This window comes from Cheilinus undulatus, linkage group 16 (genome assembly GCF_018320785.1).
Source record: "Cheilinus undulatus linkage group 16, ASM1832078v1, whole genome shotgun sequence".
Classification (NCBI taxonomy): Eukaryota; Metazoa; Chordata; class Actinopteri; order Labriformes; family Labridae; genus Cheilinus; species Cheilinus undulatus.
Genome location: NC_054880.1, coordinates 21,870,620 through 21,889,480, shown reverse-complemented (window position 1 = coordinate 21,889,480; position 18,861 = coordinate 21,870,620). Strand labels below are relative to the sequence as shown.

The window sequence follows — 18,861 nt, the reverse complement described above, 5'->3', positions numbered from 1 at the left end:
TATTTTTGGGCCTTTTCGTGCCTTTATTAGAGCGAGGAGGACAGTGGATAGACTCGGACACAGGGAAGAAAGTGGGCAGAGACATGCAGTAAAGGGCCACGGATTCGAACCCGGGCCACCCGTGTACATGGTGCGCACCTTAAACCACTCAACCATCTGCGCCAATAAGGTATAACTTTGAATGAAAGCAAACAACCTCGAGTGAGGCAGTTTAAGTTGGAGATTTTAAACTAGAACAGCTACTTTTTTGGTGACTGAGAAAGAAGCAACACAAACATGAAAAAAACAAGACACTTTTAAAGGGATGATTTAAAGATGATATCATCACCCTTTGTACTGTGAGTTTTGCATTATTGGGTTGAGGCAAGGGGATTGAACTTGTAATGGCATGTAGGTTGCTAAGGATTCATCGCCGGGCCTGATGTGCCACAACCCGGGAATGGAGGGGGGAAACATGTCCACACACCTGTCATTTGGCAGCCAAGGTCAGGCTCGACGGCATCTCTTTTATCCAGGCCTTTTCCCTGCTGGTAATACGCCTGACGTCTGGTGGTTTTTTAGGCTCTTGGGACATTCACAGCATGACCAGAGGCTCATCTCGACCATACCACCCACCGAGACAGGGTAGTCATTTTCAGTGGGTCACAGACATGATTGAAAATATGTAGCAAAAAGTCTGCGATGCACTTTTTTTAAGGCTATATTTCCATCTCTTGGTCCTATCAATGCTCCAAACCGCACCACTTTTTATTTTAAAAAATCTGGGTTTGACTGAAAAATGTAAGAAATTTCTGTCATTATTTGTCGTTAAAGAGGTGGTGCTCGGTCCTGATGCTAGACCAGTTGGGAACCACTGCCCTGGGCAATGCTAAGTCACTAAATCCACCCCTTATTCTGCCCTAAAGGTGTGGACTTTGTTATTTTTTAAAACAGATTATTTTCCCATGTCCCTGGTAATACGCAAGGACATCCATAGCACAACCAGGGTTGTGTCAATCCTCCTCCCTGCCTGTTGGTTCCCTTAGGTAGTTTTACTCAACTTATCTGCGCCTTACCTTCAGCATCAATTTTTTGGCCCGTAAGCCTAAAAGTTCTGCACAGTACTGTATATGCCGGACTGAAACTGGACTTCAAAATAATGTGGTTGGGGGTCAATTTTTTCTTGCAACTCAGTCAGCCCCAAACTGACCAAAGAGTTCTGTGCATGCTCAACAATGTCTGAGCTGGGCTTTGACCTAGGAGTCAAACAGCATATTCAGGGACAAAATCAGGAGGAAAACAAGGTGGTATTTTACTTCTTGACACACAATCAGTCTTGCTTTTACATTTGGCATACTTCCATCAATAAGTTGATTCTTCCCCCATGCTTAAATGATGTAAAACAAACAAACAAATGTGCAAATAAATCAAAGATGTATTCTATCTAGAATGCAAAAAATCCTAAATTTGGAACGCGAATAAGTTTACTAGTAATTGACATGTTGGTTATCGATTTGTGGTTGTTTATAGCATGTTTGTGGACAATTTTCTTTATCAAAATGTTCATAAAAGATTATAGTTTGCTAGTTTCTTTAAAGGAAAAAAATAAACCTATAATGGAAATTATATAAGCAGATACAAGAGGAAGTCTTTTTCCCCTCTGGTAAATACCGCATATTGTTTCCAGGCAACTGTGATGTTATGATAGATGCCATTACAGTTTGTGATGGTGAAGTTATTTGGTTCTAGGGTGGAGATTGAGACTTGGCAATAAAATAAGTCATGCAAAAAATGCTTTTGTTTCCTTCATGAGCGACACAATCCTTACATAATTCAAAATATGATTGACTTCCTGGATCAAAACAACAAACAAAACAATACAGCTGTTACTCTTCTGCTTCCTCTTCTTCTGACAGAAGAAAAATACTGTGCGTTTTGTGTACTATTAGGAACAACCAACAACAATGCTCTCTTCTGTACACCATCATTAAACAAGCTGCTGTTATTCTCCTACAGAGAGCAACGGGTATCTTCAGCAGGATGATTGCTGTTGTGGTTGCTCACAACTGCTGCACGTGCTCAGGTGATCAAAGCGACAATGGGGATGTAAGCCCAGAAGGGGGATGTCAGGTGGATAAAAGAGACAGGTTAGAAAACCTATTGTTAGATGGACAAAACACACACGGGCCATGTTGCAGCGGTCGCCTTTAAACGGTTAATTTTGTACAATGTATCTATGTGCTTGGGGGTTTGAAAAGCTTGTTCAAACAGGCAGCCTCTTTTTAAGAAAAATGTGCTTGGTTAAAGCAGTTTTGCAACTTTTTTTCTGCATTTGAGAGGGTCTTTTAACACTTTCTGCTCAAAAAGTGAGTCAAAAAGAGACAAAAGAACATTTCGGGTTGAGTTTTCAGAAAATTGGTCCACTTAAATGTGATATCTTTTGTCCCTTTCTTGCTTTCATACCCATTTGAAAGACCTTTACACATCTCTGAATGTCCCTACTGTGAGTGCAGTATGACTCACAGTGTCTTTACATGTGTGAAGGCTTTCATCTCGGGTGGTCGGCTCTGCTGACCGGCTCTGCTGACCGGCTCTGCTGACCGGGAAAGAAAAGAGACATGGTGACCTGTACTAACAGGCTGGTACTGACTGATACGGTCACTATCGCTCACATGCACACTCTCTCATGCATACACTGTAGTGATTGCAGGGCAGCTCTTCTGAGACATGAGGTACCTCTTTGTCTAGTGAGTAACAATAGATCGCAGTGAGGCTTAAGATGCTCAGACTGCCTCAGCATCAGTCACAACAGAGAACATTCCCCGGCAGCTCATCACCCTGTCAGTGCTGTGTTTACACCACAACACAAAAAAAGAGCTCCTACGTCTGTGCAGCATGGTGTTTTTCTATCAGGTATTCTGGAGTCTCAGAAAGTGAAAGTAGGACAGGAAAGTGGGAGAGTGCTGAAACATTAACAGTTTAAATGGTCAGGCTCGAAGTTTCCTGTAAAGTTTTAAACCCAGGACAGATGAGCTTTCATAATCCCTAAACTTCTGCTAATATTTCAAAAGTCATTAATCTTACATGAAAGAAAAGATTAACTACCATGAGGAGAGAGCAAAGTCTGTTTGAAACAGCATAGGCTATATTTTTAATAAGTCCAGTCATCTTTTAAGGCCATCATCTACTAAAAATGAAATGAACTGCGTCAAAATCTTGTTGGCTTACCACCGCCACTAAATTATTTTCTTAAAAGCTTCCTAAAATAGATGCAAAGTGGAGTTACTTTACCTAAAGAAAGCACAGTCAGACACTCAACATGCCAGTTTAGAAAAAATTGAAAAGGAGAAAGAAAAATCAGGACATTGGAGATTAAATTTGAGCCTTTTCTATGCACCAAAAGATAAAGCATATCAGGTGATATTTAAAGCTCCTGTCAGGAGGTTTTAACAGGTAATGAAACAGGATGAAATAAGTGGTGATGTATCTACATAACATGCAAAGGGCAATTGAGCACATCAGGAAGAAGATTATTATATTTATGTTGCAACTTTTAATGCCTACATCTGCTGCTGCAGGGTAGGTGTCAGACTTGAACAAACACCCTTTTTTGTTACATTTCATGCAGAAAGTAATCACGATGAGTGGTGGATCATCTATGCATGAATCGGTTAAGTGGCACAGGGATAAAGGGGAATCTGTTCAAAGGAGGAGCTTGAATTCCCACAAAACTTAAGTTCTTCACATGAGCTTTAAAGGTATAAAAATACTTTAATAAAAATTCTTACACCTACTTTGGCATGCAACATCATTGGCAGATTTCCTATTAGGCAATATGAGATAGGTTAACTCAGCTCCATTCAACAAGCTCCAAAACAGCAAATCACACAACAGAGCAGAGGTTCAGCTGTTGGGTTTGGACCCGTAAGTGAGATATGAAGCATCTTCGTGGGTCATTATTGTATGGTGTACAAAGCCAAAAGCAGACATACAATGTCGTGTCATGTCCTGTTATGTTTGCTATGGTATGTTATGTTTCGTTATTTTATGTTATGCTGTGCAATTTTATGCTTCAGTATGTAATGTCATGTTATGCCCCATAATGTAATACAGTTATATTATGCACCATTACGTCATGCCTCGTCATGTTATACCCCGCCATGTCATGCACGTTTTGGTTTTCTTGGGACCCAAACTTGTTTATGTCATTATTCTGGGATGACAAAACTATTTTAATTGCAATGTGTTAAAAAAAAACCCAAACCAACCACCTTTTACATGTAATTGCAGATATTACACGTTCTTCAGTTCCTGTAACACTGGGCTTCTTAAACATGTTTGCTTTGCCCTGTTTCTTTTTCAATCATATGATTTGTTCCACTTAAGGTCCATAATGCTACAGTTTTATTTAACAAACTTGTGTGGTTGAATTTTTTTTTCTATAAGGGCTGTCATTTCTTATTAAGGAGGTGGTGGCGGTCCTTCTAAAGGCTGGGCCAGCTGAGAACCACAGCTATAAAGGCTCTCTTTAATATCCAAAACTTTTTCTTGATGGAAATCTGCTGCAAGATAACTCTCCCGCCATGCTGAATTCCAACTATTGGACAACAATTAAAACAATACCCTGGAGTGTACATGTTCATTACACAACCGAGCGAGGGACATTCCAAGAAGGATTGAGGATGTGAATAGATGTGAATGGCGACAGATTCATTGGTATGCTTGCTGGCTGCCAGGCAGACAGTCGAGACCCACTCCAGAGTTTGGATCAATGAGAGAAAGTTGGGGAGAGAGAGAAAAGAGAGCGAGAGACGAGGACTGGCTCCCATTCAGGGTACCGTGGTGTTGTCTTTGAACAAATACACTCAGTCATACACACACACACACGCAGCAACGGAGGGAGCTCAGTCAGGAGCCTCTCTTTCATGCAGATCTTTTGTCTCGCAGTAATGTCTGGTATGCTGGGATACAGGCTTTGCTCAATGACCTGATTTCTATGGGGCTGCAGAGGCACCGGCCAGTGTGTGTACGTACGTTTTGTTTGTGTGTGCGATCATCTGCCTGCGAGCTCTTCCTTTGGATAAGATGCAGGACTTAGCCAGGCAGACAGACAGCCACAGACTGAGACTGATCCAGCCAATAAGAGGGCAGGAAACACACAAACACACACACACAGAAAGCCTTGCTTGAAGTAAACAAAACAGACTCAAGTTCCCATAGTGGGAGGAAAGGGATAATTGGATGAGGAAATATTCTGTGGGTAAACTTCATTTTGAGTCAGCGAAATACTTCCAGCCCAGGACCAAGTTGTTGCAAAAGATGATCGTTTTATAGGTTAACCAGCTGAAGGAAATTTAAAAAACCAATATCCATCCAACATAAATCTATGCTTGCATGATTTGAGAGACATTTCTCATGAAACTGAGTTTATTTATCACACTTTCTCAGCCCATCTGGTTGTGGCAGATGGCTGCTCGCTAATCAAGGTTTCCGTCTATTTAGGAGTTTTTTCTTTGCTCAATGGTGGATGAATGTTAGGTTTCTTTATTGTATTACATATAATATAGTATACTCCTGCTCTAAATGTCCACTTTCATTGGGATCTGGTACGATATACAAAACTTAATAGATTGATTTCTGTGAAAACCAAAAATATCTTTAATGCTTTTCAGATATCTTACCTTGTCTCTGTATGAAGATCCTGAGCAGTGGGTGAGCTGTCGACACCGCCTTGCAGAAGTTGTCGTCATTATTAATCGGCAGCAAATCCCCGTGGATGTCAGCGTAGCCGATCATCACCTCCATATTGGCAATGCGGTGAATGCGCAGGATGAGCTTGTAAAACTCCTCAAACTTGCCAGGCTTGACCCGGTCCACAGAAAAGCGGCGAAATTCAGCCCCGTACTGCGGACACAGAGAAAGGCCATCAAAAAGAACATTCAAACACCAAACAGGAAGAGGAAAACACAGGGGATGCTGGACGCTGTGTACTTATCTAAACCATCCGACTGGCAAACATAAACTAACAGAGCTGTGGTCATGACCCTGTTTTAAATTTGGCACAGGGGAAAGTGGTACCCAGAAAAAATAAACACTGAATTTGCTGCAACCCTTTGCACAACTGGTTTGAATGCTGCTAAAGCAGCATTGTTTTTCAAATATTTGCTTTGTACACTCTCTTTCAGACAAATGTCAAAACTAGAGCTGCAAACAAACACTCTACCAGTCAAACATTTCATGATTCAAGGTTTTCAAATGTGAGACTTCGCTGCTTTTCTAGTTTTGACTAGAGAAAAAAGAAAACTTGAGGTGTTTTGACTCTAGCACAAACAGAACAAAACATACAATACTAAGGCTGCTCAGTCATGGCAATCAAAACAGTTATTTTGGTTGATACCGAGATCACAATGATCAAAAACTATTACTCATTGCAGCACTGCATTTAACAAACTTTATTCAACCTTCATTTTTTTCTGACGAATCAGCTCTTATTTTCGATCCTCAGCTGTTGTCACAGATGAGAAGTTGTTGCTACAGGTTCTAAATGTGTGACAGCAATGACGTCGTTATTGGCAGCTAGAGTAGTCAAAAAAACGTTGTTTTTTTCATTGTGCTGATAAATACGCTACATAGTCCACTACAGCTTACTGTAAGGTGAACAAGGAGTAGGGAGTAAGTGTGTGATGTCTGCATTTAAAAAACAGAGGACATATTTTAGGTTGATGTACAGTACATTCAGAAGAAGATGAGCACCACTGTCATGTATGCAGGCTGCTGAAACTGAGAAGCTAAAGCTAGCAAGATAGCAATTAAGAATAGATACAAAGGCTTAAAAGGGAACTAGCTAGCATGGGTCTTTCAAAAAGCCACTAAACCTTTGTGCAACAACATCTTTAACCAACCACAGTGCTATAATACCAGAGTATTTAATTTGCACAGCACCGCAGCTATCACGCTAGCTAGCCATCTTCTCTTGCTTTATGCTGGGCTAGGCTTACCAGCTACCTTTGCTGTGTTTTACATTATTCATAGATAATATGACAATAAAAATCCCTCTATAAAACAGATTATACAGTGCATTCAGAACATATTCAGACCCCCTTGACTTTTTTCAGTGTTGTTATGTAGCAGCCTGATGCTACAATAATTTAAATTCAAGGAATATCTTATCTTCATTTTTTCTCATTTATTTACAGTCTGTACCCCATAATGACAAAGTGAAAACAGAATTCTAGATTTTTTGGCAAATTTATTCAAAAGAAAAACTGAAATATCATACTGACACAAGTATTGAGACTCATTAATCGGTATTTAGTTGAAGCACCTTTGGGAAAAGAAACAGCCTTGAGTCTTTTTGAGTTTGACGCAACAAGCTTTTCACAGCTCAACTGGGGGAATTAGTTCCACTGTTGATGGAAAGCCATTTTCAGGTCTCTCCAGAGATGTTCAATGTTTGTAGCTGGGCCACTCCAGGACATTCACAGCTGTCCCTTAGCCACTCCTGTGTTGTCTTGGCTGTGTGCATAGGGTCATTGTCATGTTGGAAGGTGAGCATTCAGCCCAGTCTGAGGTCTTCAGTACTGTGGAACGGGTTTTCACTGCGGACCTCCGAATTTTGCTCCATTCAGCTTTCCTCCAACCCTGACCAGTCTCCCAGGCGCTGCTGCTGAAAAACACCCCCATAGCATGTTGCTGCCACCAACATGCTTCACTGTTGGGATGGTACTGGGTAGGTGATGAGCGGTGCCTTGTGTCTTCCAGACATAATGTTTAGAAATGAGGCCAAAAAGTTAAATCTAGGTTTTATTAGACCAGAGAATCTTGTTTGCCAGTCTTTCAGGAGCTTTTTTGTTAATTCCAGGTAAGCTTCAGGCATTTTGCACTAAAGAAAGGGTTTTGTCTAGCAACTCTACCATAATGCCTAAACTGATGGTTGTCCTCCTGGAACTTTGTCCCATCTCCACACAGGATCTCTGGAGCTCAGTCAGAGCGGCTATCGGGTTCTTGGTCACCTCTCTTACCAAGGCCCTTCTCCCCTGATTGCTCAGTTTGGCCGGGCACCCAGCTCCAAAGAGTCAAGGTTGTGTCAAACTTCTTTTTGAGAAAATTTGTCAATCCTGTCTCTGAGCTCTGCAGCCTTCTTTGAACTCATGGCTTGGTTTTTGCTCTGATATGCATTGTCAGTCAGAGGCCCTCTATAAGGGTGTGTGCCTTTTTCAAATCATGCCCATTCAATTTTATTTACCACAGATGGATTCCAATCAAGGTGTAGAAATATCCCTTTTTTTTGTTTTAAGTCTATTGTACATCACATACAGCCAAACTCTGACCAGGTCAACGGCAGGAAAAGGGAAGATGGTTGCTGTACAACAGAACAATACAGGTAGATGACTAAGCTTTTTTTCAGTATATATAAATGACAGCGGCAGGCAGCCCCGCCTCCCACCCACAGTTTACGCACAAGGGCCCAGATTTGAACAATTGTGGTTGAGGCTCTCCCAGCTAGGTCACTAAACCACCAATGAGAGCACGTCTGAGGGTCACAGTGGGGTCATCATGTGAGTCACAGACAAGAATGGACTTGAGCGGGAGAGATACAAAATCCTCTGTAGACCACAACAAGAGACGACAGCAGCAGCAGCTCCCGTGTTCAAATCACAGCAGTAATTTGTAGAAGAAGGTGCTTTTGTTACTGTAATCATCAGCTCACAGCACGGCATGCTGACGGCAAAGGAGAGGAGAGGATGATCGTGGAGAAGGAAACAGGGGAGGGAGGGGGAGGGAAAGTGCTGACAGAGGAGCAGCGCTGACTGTGAGGTGAGAGGAGCATCGGGAGATACATTAACCAACTCTGTAATTAGAAGATGACGTATGAATTTAAGAGGAGGCACGTTAAGAGAACAGGGGGATGCCAGGCGGGCGTATATGTTGCTGCCAGATCACTTCAGGCAAAGTGAGGCTCACGCATTAACCTGCATTTCTAGAGTGTGGCACTCAAAGCTAATAAAAGCCAACCTACATTTCAAGATGACACAAGAGGTTGACAAACAGGTTCATCCGTATTTAGTCAGTGTACTTAACATTTCGGAAAAGTGAAACTTGCACAAGAAATAGCTATGATTAACACGGCAAGACTTCCATGCATTACATTTTACGTCTGCAGTAATAATAGCACTTCTGCATATCAGAAAGCACAGTCATCGCTCTGAATCTCAATGTTCTTTGTGCACTCTTCTTTCTGATCAGTCTGAACAATCTGTTTTCACAAGGAGTACTTGGCCTTCTGGTGCAAACAAGTCTGAACACGGTTTGATTAATCATGCGCCTCCACGCTGAAAAAAACTAAGAATATATCACTACAAACATGACATCACTTGTCTTTCTGGCCTATCAGGGCACAGTGATGTGAGCAGGTCAAAACTTGTCGGAAGAACTCCGACACGCTGGAGCAAAAGTAAGATAACTGACTTTATCTGTCTGCCTTTCAGGATTTGTTCTGACCTCTTTAAAGTCTCACAAAACACCTCCTGAATTTAGACAAATATGCAACAAGTTACATGGAGAAATTTCCATGAAAACCTGGATGAACTAAACGTAAGAGAAAGGCTGATAACCAAGGAAACACACCCATCCCCCTTCATCCTTACGCACTCTCTCCCACCCTGATAAGAGCTTTAAGTGAGTGAAACCAGCTCCTGACCAAGGCTCCCCGACAGGCAGCCAGACACCTCCAGCGTTATCCCTGATAAGCTTATCAATGGGACAGTTTCCCCTGAGAAGGCCAAATGTGAACCTGTGAGAACCAAGGCCCACAACAAGAACCACACACTCAACTTAAATGACGGCAAACACAGCGGTAAATGTCCAAGACAATCCAGAGAATCTGTGTACTTAACTCCCAAGTACTCTGGTTACATTTTCTCAAAGACTGGAAGATTTAACAGACTCTTAAATGAGAACTGTGGTAGAGTAAGGTTTGATGGAGGTGCGGTGGACAAAGCAGCCCATTGTTATATCTGAAGATTCTCAGTCATCAAGCTCATATCTTTCCTTAGAAAAGTTGCCTCAAAAGGTAATTGTACTTTCTCTAGACTTGATTTTTGAGACATAAAGTCTTTTGTTCTTTTAACTACATACAAATAGCTAGCTTTAGTGATAATGTTACTATAATACAACTGTTGACACAGTGTGATTATGTTCTGTTAGATTTTTTTTCCTTCTTGATACTGAATCTGATCTGTTTTTTAGCATGGGGGGTGTTACAAGATCTCATACCATGAGATTTTGTGAGCTTTCTCATTAGGTGAAAAATGTCTCACAAGATCAATAGGCCACATAGAAGCAGGGCAGCTGTTACTGTGACAGAAACCGATATTGAACTGGAAATTGCACATAAAGATGCCCCTGACCTAGAGCTGGGCGGTTACGGCAAATATTAAAATCACAATTAATTGAACTTTTAACCTCAATTATGATTAATAAACGATTATTCCACCCCCAACCTCCAACTCTGTTTGTTCTGTTAAATATTTGTATAATTTTAAAACGAATAACTGAAAGAGACATACAAAGATTAGCATTTTATGGTTATCTATTGAAACAACTGATATTAAAACACATATCAGCTGAAATGAAACTGATGTTCTTGCACTTCAAATCCATGGGCCAGATGTGGCCATCGAATAGGCTGGGGGGATCTGGTACCCTGCAGTTCCTAGAGCAGTTTTGGCAGCTGTTGTATAAAAAGTAGAAAATAAATCTGCTGCTCATATAGCATGGTTGATTTAGTTGTAGCTGACTGTATGGGATGATGTTACATGAGTAGTAGGGGTGGGAGAAAAAAATCAATACAGCATAGTATCGAGATATTTTGTCTGGTAATATATGGTATCGTCTCGCCTACCAAGTATTGATTTTTTAAAAATTTAATTGCCAATATGAACTGAAATCTATGATAATGGAAAAATTAAATCAAGTGATTGGACAATTGTTTGTCCAGTGAGGTCGGCAGAGGTGACGGTCATAGATCAGGATAAAGTCAGTACAACAAACATGGCAGCACCAGGGGAAGGACATTAGGAATGCAAGCAGGGCATGAATGAGATGGACATGAGACATGAGGTCTGCAAGAAGTGCTACATGAAAATAAAATATTGTGGAAATACGACAAACATGTGGGCAAGACTAATACAAAATCACCTAAACAGTTAAAAAAATGATATAGAATGCAATAAATCGCAATATATGGTATCGCAATACTCACTGTATTGCAAAATGCTCAAAATCGCAATAACATTAAGTGACCCAAGTATCGTGATAATATTGTATAGTGAGGCCACAAGTGCTTCCCACCCCTTATGACTAGTACTTCATCTCTTGGGTTTCCAGCAGGCTACATGCCTTGTGATACCTGGCTGCCTATCACGTGACTTCACAGCTAGCTAGCAGTTTGTTTTTAAGGGGGTGGTGCATTAGCAGAGAGAAATGTTACAAAGGGAAAAATTGAAATAATTGACACAGCAGGTTTTTGTCAGTTAGAGGCTCTAAATGTTGGTTTTGATTGTTTTTCGATTAATTACCCAGCTCTACTGTGACCCTTTTAAATCGCTGGTGTGGAAGGTGGTGGGGAAACACAGCGCACCTGATCCTTGTCCTATATGGATCACCGCTCCTACACCACACTCCAACACCATGATGGTACAGCAGATGATGATGCACCATTGAAATGCATGGATATTTGATTAGAAATTCACTTAGATAAATGTAAACCATATCTAAGCAGTGAAATTCAGTACAAGAGGATTAAAGTTAAATGTTCAAAAATAGACCTGCATCGCTTTGGGACTTTCAATTGAGCAGAAATTCAGGAAAATCAGGTCGACTGATATTTCCATTATTATTAAATTTCCCACTCATATATTTTGTTATCAAGGTCAATTATAGTGTAAAATCCTTTTTGATTCTGACAAACCAAAATCTTTTCTCATCCTATGAGCCAAGTGTCTCGTCACACCCTTATTTAATACTAGCAGATATCCATCTTGGTGACAAACAGGCCATTGACTAATAATGGGACATGAACAGTTATCAAACCAGTGTTTACCTGTTTATTTACAGTTGATTTAATGTGGGTATCTAGTCTGCCTGACTGAAAATTCAAAGAGGACTTATTTGATAAAAGATGTCACCTGTTGGGAAAACATGAGAGAAAATGTTGTCATCATGGGAGTCAAAAGAACAGGTTAAAGAAATAATCAGCATCAGCTTAAGTGTTATTTTGGTATCCGCCCTAATATTCACAAATGGTAAGCCTCTTTCTGAAAACAAGTACCTCACTAACACAGTGATGTAAAACACTAGAACTACATAGTTAAATGCTTTCAAAAGCAAGACAATAGCTGGACAGAGAAAGCGCAGCGTTGGTCAAGAAGATGGGCTGAGATGGTTTCTGTGGTAGTGTTCAACTTTAAGAAATCTCATAAAGAAGGGATGAATATGAGAGAAAAGACCTTGACCTTGATCTCCAAAATCTATTCAGGTTATCCTTGAGTTTAGTAAGAGTGGAGATTTGTGCAAAGTTTGAGGAAAATCACTCCGTTCCAAACATAACATCTCCAGCCTTGGCAAACACCAGCATAGAGGCATAATAGAGGAAATTGATGAAAATTCTGGTTGCATATATTTCTGTCACTCTGACAATACATTAATTTTTGCTAGCGGCGCACTGTTATTGTTTGTTTTGTTGTCACATGAATACATCTGAAACCAGTCCTCCCTGTTGTTCTAAAACTAGTCACTGATGACTAGTTAGATATCTGAGTGTGCATAGCTGTGATGGAGGCATTTCTGAAACTAGCATTGGAACTATGGTGCAATTACAAGCAAGGATGGAGCAAAGCATTCATAATGTGTGGCAGTAGTAAAAAACGGTCAAGAGATTTTCTTGCATTAATGCCTTGTAAATCAATATCGCAAGTTTACTTACTGCTATTGTGGCAGTTTTATTATGGTAAGCGTGTATCATATTAGGAGTTAACCTGTGGTTCCCACCCCTCTGTCTTGTTTTAACTGACCATCCAATACATAGAAAGGAAAGACTGTTTATTTAGAGCTAATACACTCTAAAAACAAAAGATGAACTACTAGTTGATGGACTACACTTTTCAAACTTTGTAAATCAAAATGCAAAAACTCTGAAGCAATTACAAGAAGCCGTAGAACCTTTAAAATATCAAGATTGAGCCTCTACAAACAGCTAACTCGTCTTTACTGCATACCCAACCTGCTCTGCACAATGCAATTCATGAAACAAGACATGAACAAGGAATTTAATAGATCATAAAGTCACTGAAACTCAGCCGAGCTTCTGAGCCAGTACTGATCTCCTGTCTCTATAGGGGATTGAAGCATCCTTCACTGAAAGAGACTCAACAGTTGTGGACTGACCTGCTTGATAAGACAGTATTTTATTCAAATGTCCTCAACTGTCATTCTGGGTAAGTCAAACCACCAAACACCTAACATTTGGTTATGACCAGCACTTCTGTCGATATAAGAATGCAGGGCAACGACCCTGATCACAACAAAACTAGAGACGATACTACAAAACAACGTCATAAGTGTTGTCTTAGATCTGATCCAAAAAGGGAAACCTGTGAGTCAGCTCTGCAGTGATGACGCTGGTAAACCTGCCCATTCTGGCCACGCAGCTTCTTGGTTCGTCAGTTCCACCCCCAAACAATCTCTACAAACCACAAAGAGACCACCCCACCCCTGTTTCTGTGGAACCAACATCAAACCCACACTGACTCAAACACGAATAAACCTTTAAAATGATGCTGCACTGAAATAGATGCGCCCCTCCTCCCAGATCAACCACCTCCTCCTCCACTGAGACCGGACAGCCAAAGTCAGAAAAGACCTCTGAGCTGGATGAGTCACCTGTGTGCTCTCTCAATCTGACATGTCACCTGTGACTCAGGAGCTCATCCTTCATGTATGTGCATGTACACTGATGTGTGTCGGCATGTGCATGGAAAAAACACTCTGCTTTGTGCTGCTCTTACAGGAATTCAGAGAAAAATGTATCTTACAAGAAGTCCTTGGATTGAATGATTTGGGAAAATAGCTCAGTGTATTCACTTTTGGTCCAGGTTGGACTCAGTGTCTGTGTGTCAGTTTATTACAAGCACATTTTTTTTGAACCCAAAAAATACAGCCCAAAAAGTTTTTTATTTTGAAAATCTGCTGAACATGTGTCAAACTGGACGCCAGCCTGTTTGTTTGAAGAAATTCTACTGAATTTGACCAAGACTTCCACGGAAATTCTCGTTATATTTTCACACATTTTGAATACATTTGTCGTCTTCATTACAAGATTTTACACAGGTACACAACTGTGTACATTTATTGGACTTAACTTTATTTATGCAGCTATTACACCAAGAGTCTTTTGCTTACTTCTGAAAACAATGACTGGGCTGAAACTATGTAGCACCGTGAACGCAACCAATGTTACAAAAACATCCGATACACCAGATAAAACCTGCTCACTGTGCCAAATGCTAAAAAGCTAGCAACTTTGGAAACAAACCACTTTCCACCTCAGTGGCTTCGTCCCCTCAGGGACGAGGGAAGACTCCTATAAACTCAATCTGCATAGTTGGAAAGAAAAAGAAGATAATCCCTGTAAATTACAGAAATGTGTGCGCTCAGGTACTGCTCCGTGATAAGAGCTGTGAAATTTATTGTCGTTAGATGCAGTCTGTCCGACCAGCTCCAGCTCGGAGCTGCGCTTCGCTACGGCTCGACCATGTGAACTCTCTATTTTCTCCACTTATGCCCATTTAAAGGGATTACAGATTAGAACCACAAACACTCACCTTGCTTTTCACTTCCACCGCGTTACAATCCACATTTCGCAGTGGTTGCGATCTGTTAAAGCTCCGATTCATTTTGGTTTTAACTGCAGTTCAAAAAAGGAAAAAAAAGTTGAGCCGCCTTTGCCCGCAGAAAGAGGGGCTCTGGTCCCGGGGTTTATGGTAGAAAATCCTCCCGCTTCGTGTCTTGATGAAGAATTAATGTCTCCTTTTGGTTTATGTCACCTCCAGTAGTTTTTTCTTCAGTGTGCTTCGCCAGACAGACGTGAGGACTTCACAGGAGAAGGGGAGGTGAGCAACTCGTCGCGTTGACTTGGGAGTGTGAGTGAAGTTTTGAAATGACATCAGCCCTCCTAAAAAATGGGATCCGACGGGGCCTTCACGGACTGCTCGTACTTCCCAGTTTCCTTTCTAAGGACGTCATTACAACGATAACAGAGCAGAACAGAGTAGAAAACCAATCTATTTAATTTCGTTAATTTCTTGTAAAAACTGGACGATAATAATAGCTGTTTCAATACTACAGCAACACAGATAGGCTGCCTTCTAGCTTACTAGCTAACTCACTAATTTAGTGACTGACTGGCAACAAGCTAACCAGCTAACTATGTAACTAAGTAGCTAACTGACTAACAAACTAATTTCGCTCAAATATAACCAAATATACAAAGTTATTTTAACGTTTTGATGCTTTTTGATACTGTCTTTGGCTATTGTATCTTTTCTCATGCATCCAACAAGTTTCAAAGTATTATGTAAAAATACATTGCCCATTACATCAACATTTGTAGATTAACTATTAATGTAATGTCTTCAAACATGACCACCACAATTAATTGTGATTAACACAGTGGTAGGCAATAGAATAACTAGGTTTAGAAGGTTGGTTAAGACTTGTTGCCTAATTGTTGTTTGGCTACTTTAGCTATGATCAAAAATGGTTAAGCTCCCTTTAATTGCCCGACTTACTTAGTCTTCAAATATAAACAATTCAATGAAACAAACATCATATCCAGTTAGCAATGTATTTCTTTTCATGTGCGTTATCAATTTGTTTTTGTAAGGACCACCATCGCAATGTTTCCAACATCACTCGAAGGCAACATAACAACAGTTGTTCCTCCTGTACACTAGAGGGCATACTTCTCAGACCAATGGTTGTAATCTGTTCAGTTAAATTGACAAATAACTTGTTAGATGGCTATTTAAGTGTTTATTTTAGGAATGTGAGCAAAAACCCTTTAATTTGTTTTACTTGCTTTATTTTAATTATGCCTTTAAAGCCTAAAGTTGCACAGTAGCATAAATCCCTTTGTCAAGTCTGCAGGGCTGTGTGAATTAAATGAGACAAATCATGTGTTCTGACTGGACAAAATGCACTAATATCTCACAAATGTAATAATTTAAGCTAATACAGACATGGTAGATAGAGGTCAAACAATACTGCACACTGAAATACTTTTGTGTGAATACTTTTGCCCCATCTCCTGAAGTGTCCTTACTTATTAAAATCCAGAGGAGCAAATGCAAAAACCATATTTCATTTTTACTATCAGGATCCTAAACATTGTACTGTTTTTGTAAATATTAGTACAAATATTGTTAATGCAGGTGACAGCTCATTATCAAGCTTATAAAAATGAAATCACAGCAGTTTATTGTTTATTGTTTATGTCTTCAATCTGTGATAATCTGAGCAGATCACCGTCTGCACTGACATAATGAGCTGAATTTAATTTAACTGTGATTGATCAAGGCAGCATTACCATGGATTTACTGTGCAGCTCTAAGATGTTAATCTGGAACAATCATCCCTCTCCATCATATTAAGGTTCAACGGGCAACAAGGAGCTTCATACAGCAACAGATGCACTTGTCTTATCCTCACAAAAAAACAACAACAACAAAAAAAAAAAAACACCCATCATAAACATTCAACTCAAACCTTCACAAGATGATTTAACTTTCCATTTGTTCCTCATACAGTGTCTTCTTGCTGTAACCACCACCCACTTTAAAAGAAGGATTTGTGAACAGGGTGATGAGTATCCCTGACTGCTCTCCTGCTTTACAACATTCCTCAGGCGGCCTGTGTTCAACAGCTGCTGCCTGCAGAGCCCCCCAGTAGCTGCAAATATTGCTTGTTTACTCCCTACAGGAATGTGTTAACCAGTTACAAACCCACTAAGTACACTCTTAGATACTGGTTTCACTGAAACTATGCCCCAAAGGTTTCCTTTGTGGTATTTCTCTGTAGTATTTTTAGGTCTGCTGCATCAATAACCATGTTGTGATTCCTGTAAGTGTTGCAGGCCTTTTATATCACGGTGACTCAAATGTAGAGATTTTTAAAGCCATAAAATGTTCAACTGCTGATATGACATCAAATTATCAACTGAAGTTAACATATAAAATTCTAAGACCTGCCATAACATCATGATTACACTTTTGATGGGATGCATTTCATGTGTCGTATTCAGCCCTTTTACAGTTGATGTTATTGCTTGTCAGACAATGTAGTTTAAATCAGGATGTTTCTAAATCATACATGAGTTTGACACAACATGTAGAGTGTAAGATGATACATGGGATGAGAGAAGAGCAATCAGCTTAGTCAAATTATTTCTACCAAACAAAATACTGCTAGTAAAGGGGTGTGAAACTGGCAGTGGTCCGTAGTGAATGGTGCCACCTCAGGGCTAAGATCAGGCACTGCAATTATGACCCATCAGCCTTGTTAACTTTATTTACATCTAAATTAATCGGTTTGAGCTTTTATCTATCTAATTATCTTGTCATACAAAATGATCTAAAAGCTATGTGTTACAATGAGCAGTTAGACAAGCATTAATTAGTCAATTTGATTTCATTTTTACAAGAAAGATACACATATGCAGTTTAACCATTTCGCAAAGTAAGGCAAGATTAGGCCTGCTCAAAGAGGCCTAAAGATGTAGTCAATATAGGTGCACATCAAATAATTTCAATGTCCAAAGAGTGCATACAATAGCACCAAATTGCATTTTTATTACCCACAAAAGACACTGGGGCCCTGGGCCCAAGAAGAAGGTGCAAGCCACTATAGCCCCAAAATGTCTTCATATCAAAGCACATGATAATTACATACATCCTGACATATCAAAACAACAAACTGGTGGTTTACTGCATGGTAAAATGACATGCAATAAATAGAAATGCTGTTTGTTGGAGCATATGTATATCTCTGTGTACTGTAGATGTGGTGAGTTGGTCTTATTATGCTCTATAAGAGGTTGGGTATTTGTGTCTCTGTTTTTTTTACTTGTAAAATGATACTTAGATATTTTGTTCACTTCTTATGATTGTTTTTAGCTAAACAGAGAGGGGCCATGTATGGATCTTTGATTGGGGCCTTCCTATTACTTGAGCCACCCCTAGATAGGAATTTGTTGATGTAACAATTGAGCGATAGTCAGCTTCTATGTTAAAATATTTAATAACCTTTCATTACAGTAATTTTAATAAATAAGAATTGAGTAACTATGTTATTTCCCACTGGCATCAGTTTGACAGCCGTACACAAATACACTAAATCAGGGCTGTCCAGAAATTGAGTATGCTTAAATGGTTTGCTAATGGCTGACCAGGCAAATAGCAAACCCCCAAGGAGTTGTGTTTGTTTGCAGGGTGAACACAGTAGCACAGCTTAGTGTTGAAACAAAGAAGTGCAGTACAGACAAGCACAAGCTTATTGTTGTATGTGTGCCATATTTCATTTCATTTTTAGAACTGGAGCAGGCTTCATTTGGCCCCTGGACCATTGTTTGGACTAGACTACACTACACGGTAAAACTGAAGTTTAAAATACTCCTAAATGTTTGTCAGAACTGTTTCAATCTTGAACAATAATGCCACCTGAAGTAATCTAAAATGTCTGAAAAGGTCTGAAAGGTCTCTTCAATTTGAAGTTTTCTTCAATCAAATCAGACGATTTTACTCTCTCCAGGCTTGGGTGTTCATGTCA

General features: G+C 40.0%; 1 protein-coding gene across 1 annotated transcript in view; it reads right to left on the bottom strand.

Annotated features, from left to right (window-relative positions):
- pard6gb (par-6 family cell polarity regulator gamma b) overlaps nt 1-15,208 on the bottom strand; it is a 49,911-nt gene extending 34,703 nt beyond the window's left edge. Inside the window, exons 1-2 of the mRNA XM_041807978.1 lie at nt 14,862-15,208; nt 5,661-5,883 (exon numbers count right to left, since the gene is read on the bottom strand). Of these exons, the coding sequence (XP_041663912.1) occupies nt 5,661-5,883; nt 14,862-14,933 (295 nt within the window). The 5' untranslated portion in view covers nt 14,934-15,208. The remainder of the gene's footprint in view (nt 1-5,660; nt 5,884-14,861) is intronic.
- Nucleotides 15,209-18,861: the final 3,653 nt, after the last annotated feature.